General features: G+C 30.3%; 1 protein-coding gene across 1 annotated transcript; it reads left to right on the top strand.

Annotated features, from left to right (window-relative positions):
• Nucleotides 1-911: 911 nt before the first annotated feature.
• LOC132933427 (cAMP-dependent protein kinase catalytic subunit beta-like) lies at nucleotides 912-2,916 on the top strand. Its single transcript, XM_060999714.1, has 4 exons — nucleotides 912-943; nucleotides 1,248-1,581; nucleotides 1,924-2,304; nucleotides 2,896-2,916. Exons 1-4 carry the CDS (start codon nucleotides 912-914, stop codon nucleotides 2,914-2,916), a joined length of 768 nt encoding a protein of 255 aa, XP_060855697.1.
• The last annotated feature ends 9,118 nt before the right edge of the window (nucleotides 2,917-12,034 follow it).

The following is a 12,034-nucleotide window of genomic DNA, read 5'->3' as shown; positions in this document are numbered from 1 at the left end:
TTATAATACCTATGCGATATGATAATATTATAATTTAAATAAATTATTTATTATTTGTTTTTTTAATTAAATGTTTAAAAATAAAATGTAAACCCATATTTTTTTTTTTTAACATTTCAGGCAATGAATTGCAATTTATATTTTACATTACTTAGCAGGCATTATATATTTTAAATCATTTCTTTAGGAGAAAATTTGATTTTATATACTATTAACATAAACTTTTTGTGAAAAAATTACAAGGGTGTGTGAAAGAAACAAATTATACCTAGTGAGTAGTGGGTTTCTTAAAAAAGTTTGGTTAGATATAGACTTTGGAAGAACTCGGGAACGCTCCTCAATTTTTAGTGACTTTAGTCCCCCCTCAACATTTTTTCCACTTTAACCACTGACTATGACTATTGTGTATGCGCGCTCCTATTACATTACACATGTTCTATTATTCATTAGTCATAATAAAGTTGTTTTAGTCTGCTTTAAGCAGTTTTGCTTTATTAGTGTGCGGTGGCCCTTAGTGGTGCCGTCACACATCCTGCCCCCTAGCACATGGCGCCCCTGATTTCCACTCAAAGCCGTCGCCCCATCATAATCTTGAGCACATAATAATTCTAAATTTATTTTAATGCCATTTAACAAATAATCACGAAAATAAAATTAATACAATACTCATTATTAGGTAGTATAATATGGTAAAAAGTTTTCCTGTTTCTATGGTTTTTTTTCCTATCAATTGTGGTCTATAAAAAATTAATAAATAAAATTCTCAACTGCATTATTTAAACGGTGTCACGTGTTGAAAAATATTTTTGGTTTCTTGACCCTGGTTAATTTAATTACACGGCTTTTGCGTGACCTGTTTGTTAACACCACTAAGGATTAAAGTTAAAAAAATTTAGAAGTTCCCATAATTAATGGAGTCAATTGAAATATACAATATCAAGAAGTACATCGAATTTGAAAAATTAAAGTTTATAACGAAGTAAGTTTTTTAATTTGAGTTGCAACATGTATTTGATTTTAAAATGGTTTATACAAATCGAGTATAAAACGGTAAAGGATTGAACGGATTGTTACAAGTTACAACACAAGAGTGTATGTTGTTATTTTAACGTTAATAAAAAAAAAAACTACTGGATCCAAATAATGGTAAAAATCAATTTCATACCTTGAGGTATAAAAAGTTAATAAACGATATGATTCACTGTTAAAATCGATTCACTGTTAAAATACTTGTCGCGCCTTGGCAGGTATGGTGACCCAAACGTGGACGTCATTCCTGTGTCCGATCTGGCGTTTACCCAAAAGCTGTGGACGGGCAGTTTCGGCCACGTAGTGTTGGCCCGGCATTGTGCTACCGGCGAGTTGAAAACTGTGAAGGCGGTAAGTGCCAGAGTGGTGTCTACTTGGCCGAGGAACGTGAACGCCGACCGGAATGCTATGGCGGCGATGGGAACGTTCCCGTTCACGGTCCGGTTAGAGTGCTGGGCAGCAGATACCGAATGGTTATACCTGATTATGCCTATGGTGTCCGTCGGCACCCTGTTCGAGCTAGTGTCTGAACACGGCAGGCTCAACGAGAACGTAGTGCGATTTTTCTCCGCTCAGGTTGGGTTAGGTTTACATATTATAATCAATAAATCATAACATTATTACCGATGTTACGTTGGTCCCAGGCGCTGTAATCCGTTCCTTATGAGGTACAAATTAACATTTTTTTTTTTTTAATCCATTTATTTAATTACTTTTGAAAGTCAAGGATCAACACAAAATCATATAAATTCATAACGTTACTAACCTAATATATTGTGTATCACTATTGATTGAAAGTATAATAGTTTATACCTCGTTAGAAAAAAATCGTAACATGAAAAACGCCACTGAATTTTAAACGATCGTTGAAATAAAAAATTCACGTACGGGTAGATCGTGCTCGGCGTCGAGTTCCTACACGCTACTGGGCTAGTGCATCGAAATCTCAAGCCTGAAAACGTGCTGGTCAATGTCAATGGTTACGTACGACTGTCAGGGTTTGGTGATAGCAAGCTGATCGGGCGGGCCAGTCGCACCTACTCGCTGTGTGGCACTCCCGACTACATGCCACCCGAGATGGTTGGGTTCCGTGGCTACGGTCTGGCAGTGGACTACTGGAGCCTGGGCATAATGCTTTACGAGATGGCAGCCGCGCATCCACCGTTTATAGGACCAGACGTTGGAGTGTTGTTCGGGCGAATCTTGCGTGGCGAGTACCGGATGGACAATACGTTCAGCCCATCCCTTAGGAACCTGATCCAGAACTTGGTCCAAGTAAGCGAAATATCAATAATGATTATTATGTACCTATTGATGTCACCGCAATAATATCCACGCTTTATATAATATCTTATTATGACGACTTGTTCATCTTTTGGTAGGCACCATTAGGATAATATTGAGTAGGAGGATGTCTCACCAGCGATTATCGGTAGGTACAAAAACGATAGATCCACTATAATTGCTTTTACAGTTTAATAAATATCAAACACTTACCTGGCTTTAAATTACGACAATTTAAGTTGCCATTATTTTGAAAGGAAGCTCATGTCTATTATTTTCTTAATATTAGTTAAACATTAAAATGTTAAACTAAATGAAAAAAATAAAATACAAGCATTAAACAAAATACAAGATGATTTACATAACGGAAGACCAATATGAATCACCCTAAAAAATGTCGGCTAAGACGTAATACCCCGTAAGTCAAAAACATTCATTTTTCAGGAGACACATTTTTGTGTTTATAAAATCAATGTTTGTAGTTAGTTTAGCCTATGTTTGAAATAATTTGTTTAGACAATGTTTTCCATTAGTCTATAATAAAGTTTTAATCATAATTCGTTTTTAAAATGTTTTTTTTAGACTTACGAGATATTGCATTAAGTATATTGAAAATGGATATTGACATACGAGCTATTATTACTTTATTGTTTTCTAGCTGACTGATGTAATTACATTGTTAAATAAAAATTGTTGGATCAGGGGTTTTTATTTATTGAATCTTTTAATACTTCAGCCTTTTGAATTTATTATTAAACCATAATTAATAATTATAGGTAACAATCAAGGTATTAAAAAGTAAACGTTATTTTAAAACAGAACTAAATTTGTATTTGTAGTTACATTCAGACTTTGAATTATAATTATAATATAACACCATACATTATTTTAAAACAGAACTAAAAATGTATAGTAACAATCAAAATATTAAAAAGTAAACATTATTTTAAAACAGAACTAAAATTTTATAGTTACAATTAAACTACTAAAAAGTAAACATTATTTTAAAACAGAACTTATTTAGTATAGTAACATTCAGACCTTGAATTATAATAAATTACTATCAATAAAAATACAAAAAAATAAAAATAAATAAGTAGAAAAAAAAGCTTTAAAGCCTTGGTTTTATATTTCATAACATTAAAAAATAGACATTATAATATTATTAATTTATTACAATAGTGTAGTTAAGTTAGTTTTAATATTTAATCATATTTAATATGATTATAAAACTCATGACAATCATTAGGTATTACTTTTTTCAGTTGCTGTAAATGTTCCCACTTACTTTTGGGAATTTTCAATTCTTCTGCATGAAGCTGACCATAAATAATAGGAGATGTTATTTTACACATTTTTTTTCTTTTCTTTTGAGCCAGTCTGAGATCAGAGTACTCATCATCAAAATTAATTTTAAAATCAATAGTGCCATTTGAATTGCATCGAAGTGACTTTATATTTGTAACAGTTGGATCTCCAGCTGATTTTCCAGGTCTTAATGAGTCATATCTATTTAAATCAATTTGATATTGTTTAAAAAATGATGTATCACACCATTTTACATTATAAGGAAAAGGTTTTTTCCTAGCACTCTGTGTAATTTTTAAATAAACCGAAGGTAAATAAATATCTGCATTCTTCAACTTGCGTTCAATATTGGAATGAACTGAGTCACACTCCATTTGGGTGTGCCCTTTGGTCAAATATTTTTGTTCAATAACAACTTTATTGTTTATGGCAAACTCTAACAGTGAATTTGACAGTACATTATTCCTATTTTGGTAGCAGCAGCCATCACTCCAGAGTATTATATTTAGATTTGGATTTTTGTTATGGCATTCTGTTAATTGATCTATAATACAACTCACAAATGATGAAGCTGAAAAGTCACTTTGGGTCTCATCCCACCAATAGCAAGTGGACTCATGTGTTGCCAAATTATATGTAGTAAAATTATGCACACATAGTTTACTTTTATAATATAGAGCACTTGCTTTAAGATATGGGCAGACTTTAACCGCTTGCAGGTCCATTGTAAACACCAGTATTTCATTAAGTAAAGCTTTTTCTTTGTCCAGACATTTTTCTTCTCTACTTTGATTTTTATCTTCAATGTGGTCTTTCCATTCTTTTTCACTAATATTATTGGTTTGATAAGCACAACAAGTGTCACACTGGTCTTTTTTGGGGCTGAATAGAGATATATTATTTTTTTCAACAATGTCATAAAAGGTGTTTATTGAAACAATATTATTCTCTTTTCCTTCATTATTACACATCTCAATATACATGTTATATAACTGGGATTTTGATTGTATGTATGGCTCAAGGTAAAGTTTAGAAGTTGATGTTCTACAATAATGAGAGGGCATTTTTGGAATTTGTTCAAGAAATTTATTTACAAATTTTCTATTTTTTTTATGTGGACTATCCCTTAAACATCTAACTTTTGGTGTATTTGGACTTAGCTCACATTGTTCTCTTGTTATGCACCAATTATGAACTTGTGACTCACCTAATGCTAGGGTGTTTAAAAACATTGTTTTACAAACATTCAAGAGTTCTCCATTAACTTTTAAAAAATAGGAAAAAGAACTATTTCTTCGTGACACTGTTGAATCAACTTTTCGCTGTTTAACACTAGTCTTTTTTACTAAGGAAGTAACATAAATCTTTTTTTCTGACCAGCTAAGATTGGACCAAAAATCAGTGAATACCCTCAACCTGTCATCCTCCAGTATTTCATTACACTTTCGTTTAATAGACCTTTGACAAGATATTTTGGTACATGTAGGGAGCATAGTTTTAGCTTGTCTATTTGTGTTGTGAGAGATTACCTTTTCTTTAGACCGTGTATAGCCTAAATATGATTGTCCTTTCATACGTAGTATTTGATTTGAATTTCTTTTCCATTTGCTTAGATTTTTTTTCTTATTTCTAATTCTTTTTTCATTTATATCACCATTGAGTATGTCTATTGAACCATTATTGTCACTCTCAGAATGTAAAAAATCATTGTGTTGATCCATAACATCAGTAGTACTCTGTATAATATTACTTGAACAATTATACAAATTTTCCGTTTCTTCAGTATAAAGTAAGTTAATATTATTAGGGTCAACTGTAAAAATTACAAAATAATTATATTAATTGAATAATGCAATTTAAATGTTTTACAATTGCAAACTAACTTTCATTAGGCAAATTATCATCTATATTGTTACAGTTTATAGTATTCATACTAATAGCTTGGACTGTTTCTGTTTATTTATTATCCAGTTGGTTTATATTAGGGTCAACTGTGAAATTACAAAATAAATTACATTAATTATTGAATAATGTAATTTAAATATTATAAAGTATTATAGGTATTACTGCAAAACTTACTTTCATTAGGCAAATTATCATCAATATTGATAGAATTCGTACTAATATTATTATTATCTTGGACTATTTCATCCCACTCTGTAAAAAGAAGAAATATATTAAAAAGGTTACTACTGTAACTAATTATGATACTATTAATGTATGTTAGGGCATAGGCACAATGTACATTAAAATTAAACTATAATGTTTTTGAAACTTACGTAGATTTTCATTATCCAATTCTTTTAACAGAAAATCAATCTCGTTTTCATCCATTCTTATGAATTATTTTATACAGCTTAATAGTTACAAACAAGATAAAGTTAATATGTAATAAACAAATTTAACTTAATTAAAATGAGGAATTCGCACTTCAAACTTCAAACATACTGTGTGATACCTATATTTCTATCAAAATATTATTGATAACATAGATTTAATAAATAATCAGTATTACCATTGATTATGAATACTATATTTTATTATTACAAATATTTATTATTTCTATTTATAAATTGATGGTATTGTGGCAACAGAACCGTTTGTTTGCAGTTGCCGCTGTATCAGTGTGCCAGCCGACGTAATTTATTAATATTTTGTCCAAGGAGATACGATGTATTTCTGATAAAATACTGATAATTGATTTACGCGATATTGCGTCCAAGTTTATATTCTCTTTGGAAATTATGAGCTATACGTGATATTACCATTAAAATATTCCATATTTTTTTCTGTAAATTTTGATGCATATATCTCAAAATACCTTTTTTTTTACTTACGAGGTATTACGTCTTAGCCGACGATAACGGAAGACCAATATGAATCACCCTAAAAAATGTTGTTAGATTAGAACCATTTTTAAATAATACTAATTATAGCCAAATTATATAGAAAATGCTCGTAGAATTTATTTTAACAAAATAATATTGTTCTATCTGGAGAGGAGTTTTTATATGTATATTTAAATAAGATACTCATTAAATTATAATATATCTATCTTTCTTTTATTTAATGTTAATAACAAGGACCGAGGGCGTACGTCCTATTAAGAAACCCAAACGTTGACATAAGCAATAATAATTGTTTACACATATTTTGTAGGTTATGTTTACATTATCACGTGTATGCCAAACATACATATTTTTTTTGAACGATTTTTTGTTAATCCATTTTCATGTTATGGGAGGTATTTATGTGTTATTGTCAGAATTGCAATTAGGATTTATATGCTCCAGGGTAAAATATATTACACTTTTTAAATAAATTCAGTACCTAAGTACAGTAAGCTTAAGTTGTGGCATTGGTCAATGACTCGATGGTTCTAATAATAATTATCGTTTACAAAGATCTAAAGTTATTAGCAGGGCTTGGAACTTTATGCATTCATAAGAAGCTGTATATTAAAAATCTGATTTGATACAAATTCGTTTCATAGTACATACAATCTAAATATAAAAAAAGCGGATAAGTGGATGTCGCTCTGATGTACTGTAGGTTACAAGTAGGTCACTGTATAATAGATTGTAATAATTTTGAATTCAATAACATCATATCATTGTATACGAAAAACGATTCTGAGCGGAGACGGTTTGTCAGTCTGGATATTTTATATTGTTATTATTGTTACTAAAAGGGTCGCGTAACCGCCAAATTTAAACACATATTTATGAATGGTACGTAGTACGCGACACACTGCAGTTTTTCCGCCGGGTTTTGCCGAAATCTGCCGCTACAAAGTTCGACATGTCGCGTTTTGGCAGCCCGTGCTGTATGATATTTTTCACCGCGTAGAAGTCAAACCAATGGTTTTCAATTATGTGCATCACATTACAACGGCTACAAAGCGCGTTTTTGCTGATAGAATTTTTTAATTTTTAAAATGAGTGTTTTGACGCGGAGCTTTTTATCCTGCAAGTTGAAAAAGAAGAGTGTTTATGGAAAACAAATTCCAAAGAGTTCATGGTTGATCGCAATGTAAAAGCCAAGGCCTGGATAAAAGTAGCATCGATTACCGATGTTTGATGAGGGGGTAACCTTTAACAAGGAAGAGTAAGAACTAAAAGGTAAGTTTAACTTTGAACAATGTTTATTACAGTTTATGAACATATTTTGTTCCAACATAATTTGTAGCTACTATAGCTTCTTAGGTACATAATATAAAAAATATATTATTAAATACTGACTTGATTTTATTTCGAAATTAAACGAAAATTTTTTTAGTAACTAGATTACGTACCTATACTGATGTATACCTATGTAAAATTATAATATAAGTACGTCTTTATTATTGAATTAAATGTGAATATGTGTATTAGCAATAATATAGTATATTATATAATTACATAGATACGTAATAGGAGCACCTATAACAATATATAAAGTAGTACCTATTTTATGTTTAAATACACACAAAATGTTGGTAGTTTTATATTAAATATATAATTGTTTACAAGAAATGATAATATAAAGGTATAAATTAAAAAAAAAAAAATTATTCTACCTGTGATTAGGTATTAATTTGCTGTAACTTGCAAGTGTAGATTAATACTTAAATAACTTTAAATAGGTACTTATAATACAATTATAGGTATAATACCTATATACAAAAGTAATCAAGTAAAACAATAATAAAATGGAACTGAACCAACGTTTACAAAATAATCTGCAAAATATTCTCGTACATAAATCCCTTTATGACGAACTCCGGAATTTCCAGAGTTTTGAACATCGTCCAAATTATTAAAAAACTGTATCCTCAAATTGATATCCGTCTCTACTTCGTACATAGTCATCTAAAATGCAGCATACTTTTACTATACAATCAGTAAAATTGGATTATCGGACTAATATTGGGGTGTGTAGAACTCTCCATTTATTCACTAGAATGCCAAAAGCCCATTCCACATATCGCCTGACCCTCGACAACCTAGTTGAACATTTTTCTTTTATCATTGAGTCCTGGGTACGGTCTTAATAAATTTTTATGAAGGCCAAATGCTTCGTGCTATAACGAAGGGTTGTGGAGAATCTTTGGGATTAGGTAAGCCAGGGTTGCCACAGACCTGGAAAACCGGGAAAACCGGAAAAGTCAGGGAATTAATTTTTAAGTCAGGGAAACCGGGAAAAGTCAGGGAATTATTTTTCAAACAAGAAAAACCGGGAAAAATCTGTGAATTTAACAAACACCGTTATACATTTCTTATTCTGTTTAATAATTGTATTTTATGACAAAATTTAAGAAAATAACTTACTGAAAATAACTTGGTATTTTAGATTCGTGTGTATTTACATTAGAAATATACGTATACTATTTTGCGTGAATAGTGAATACGTATTATTCACTAGGCCGCGAGAGTGCGAGACGACAGTGTAGCCCCACCATAGTTACTGGCGCTCGCGTCGCCTCGCGAAAGATAAGAAATAGCTAAAAATAAGTTCAGTTGAATTATTTATTATCGAATATTTACGAATATTGTTATTTTCACGTATATAAAAATAATGATAGTTATTGCTTGACAGTTTTGAGCTGGTAGTTTTTGAACAGTTCGCTTAAATTTATTGTTATTTAATATTATTTTACCTACATGTTATGTTTGTCTATCGTCTACGACTCAGACTCTACATAGTTATCACTTATCATCAAATCTCAATCATCGTACCAGACCTAAACTCGTAAGTATATTTTTGATTTAAACATTGAGGATATAAGATATAAAATACATAGTTAATAAATGTCATTATTTCTGTTCATCCTATGTAAAGTAAGGATTGTCTTAGGGGTATATTATCATATTTTCATACGAACAATGTTTATTTAACAAAGTTAAATTAAATAGTTCTAAATAATACATTGGACATTGTACATGAGCATAACCACTTGCGTATCTTGTTAATAGTTATTACTTATGACAAGATAGTTTGCCTTTCGTGTATTTTGTAAATAACAATTTCGGACTTTTACCACGATTTACCTATATTATTATTTTTTATAATATAAAACATTAAAAAATATGGACTTATTTATTCTTTATCTCTGATGTACAGATTTAGCACTGTTTATCGACTATCGTTTATACGTTTTGCAAATAAAATTAGTGTATTACAAATCAAAATTAAATGTTTCAAGTAGCATTTTTAATAATGTTGATAAAAAAATAAAACAAGTATAATTTCGGACAGTTGAGCAAAAACTAAAAATTAAAACAAAAAATTTTAAGCATTTAAAGTTTCAATTTGTTTTTAAATTAATTTTTATGGTCAACAACATTTTTAATTATTTAATATGTTGGCATTTTGGCCATTTGTATACAATTATTATTGTTATTATTATCAAAACATAAAGAACATAATACCACATTTTAATAATTTGTAGCAACCATACTATAGGTTTTTTTTTTATTAATTGAGCTTATAGCACTATTAAAAAATTTTAATTTTTTTAATATGTATTTGTAGTTTCAAATAATGGCACCAGGAAAAAAACAGTTTTTAATGTGGATTGGTTAAAGGACGAAAAACTATCTCCTTGGCTACGAGAAAATGCTAATGACAAATTTTCAGCATATTGCTCATTTTGCAAGAAAAAATTTTCACTAAGTAATATGGGAAAACAATCATTGGCTAGTCATGCACGTAGTTCCAAACATATTGCGATCATTTCAACTGAAAAAAAGATTTATGGCATGCCCATGTTTTTAAATGCTAAACCACAAACACCACTTGTTCAACATTTAGTGACGGGTCCATCCAATCTAAATAATACACAAACGTCATTATCTGGTTACAATTCTATAGTGTTAACATCAGATGTAGGTACCTAAAGCACCAATACTAGGAGAAAAGAATATAACACCATTTTTTGAAAGAGATGCCACTACAAAAGCCGAAATACTTTGGGCTCTACAATGTGTATTTAGCCATCTATCAATGTCTGCAGGTGGTGCATGCGTAGAGACAATGAAACTGATGTTTCCAGATAGTAACATTGCTTCAAATATTAAATTGCAACGTACCAAATTAACTTACACTATTGTGCATGGATTAGCAAAACATTTTCTGTATGAGCTTCAGGATAACATAAAAAAGGTTGATTGCTTTACAATTGCATTTGACGAGTCGCTGAATAAAATATCCGAAAAAGAGCAAATGGATATATTCATTCGATATTGGGATGATGAAAGAAATAAAGTGGTATGTCAGTATTATAATTCCGCATTTTTAGGCCATACAACAGTGGAAGATATGCTGGATGCACTAGTTTTAGGTTTACAACCATTGAATTTAAAACATATTATGCAAGTATCAATGGATGGTCCGAATGTTAACATCAAACTTCTTCGTCTTTTAAAAGAAAAGTTAAAAACATCAGATTTAATGGATCCAAAAATTATTGACATTGGGACATGTGGCCTTCATACATTGCATAATGCTTTCAAAGCTGGTATAAAGGCACCTAAATGGGAAATAATAGATTTCCTAAGAGCAATTTATAATTTATTTAAAAACGTTCCAGCTCGCAGAGCAGACTTAATTCACTATTCTGGTTCATCTGAATTTCCATTGAAGTTTTGTGCTGTACGATGGTTGCAAAATATTATTGTGGCAGAAAGAGCTGAAAAAATATTACCCAATTTAAGAGCTTACGTTGAAGGTGTAAAAAATACAAACAGAGAGCCAACATCATACAGTTACAGAAAAATGGTAAAAGGATTAAATGATCCATTTATAAAACCCAAATTCGCATATTTTAAGACTATAGCCGGTCAACTTGAACCTTTTTTGAAACAATTCCAAAGCGATGAACCTCTTGGTCCCTATCTTTACACCGATTTACAAAACATTTTGCAGTTTATGATGAGCAGCTTTGTAAAACCAGAAATAATAGAAAAAGAAAAACTTACAGAAATTGATGTTTTGGATAAAAGTAAATTAATTGGTGCAAAAAAAATAAACCTTGGTTTCAGTACAAGAGAAGCTATTCGCTCTATTGATAAATTTACTGACAAAGATATGTTAATTTTCAGAACCACTTGTCAATTAATTTTACAAACAATTTGTTTGAAGTTATTATTAAAATCACCTATTAAGTATAAGATGGTAAAAGGTATATCATTTTGTGATCCAAGCATAATTGTTGCATCTGTAAAAGTGGCAAATTATAGATTTAAAACTTGCTTGGAAATATTTGTGGAAAATCATTGGGTTAGTGGCATAGTAGGTGATAAACTTGAAAGAGAATTTACTATTTTGTGCTCAAATAAAAGTTTTATAGAAAGAGCAAAACAATTTTCACGGTATGAAGTAAGACTTGACAGTTTTTGGACAAATATTGCCATTGTTTTCAACCTATCATCTG

This window comes from Metopolophium dirhodum, chromosome 1 (genome assembly GCF_019925205.1).
Source record: "Metopolophium dirhodum isolate CAU chromosome 1, ASM1992520v1, whole genome shotgun sequence".
In the NCBI taxonomy this organism is placed as follows: domain Eukaryota; kingdom Metazoa; phylum Arthropoda; class Insecta; order Hemiptera; family Aphididae; genus Metopolophium; species Metopolophium dirhodum.
This window is presented reverse-complemented; position numbering and strand designations above follow the sequence as displayed.

What these genes read in the sequence shown, in the direction of transcription:
- LOC132933427 (XM_060999714.1), top strand. Translation starts at nt 912, where the DNA reads ATGGAGTCAATTGAAATATACAATATCAAGAA. An exon ending in GAAATATACAATATCAAGAA is followed by an intron (nt 944 to 1,247) that starts GTACATCGAATT and finishes GCGCCTTGGCAG; the next exon opens with GTATGGTGACCCAAACGTGG. An exon ending in TGATCCAGAACTTGGTCCAA is followed by an intron (nt 2,305 to 2,895) that starts GTAAGCGAAATA and finishes TGTTTTTTTTAG; the next exon opens with ACTTACGAGATATTGCATTA.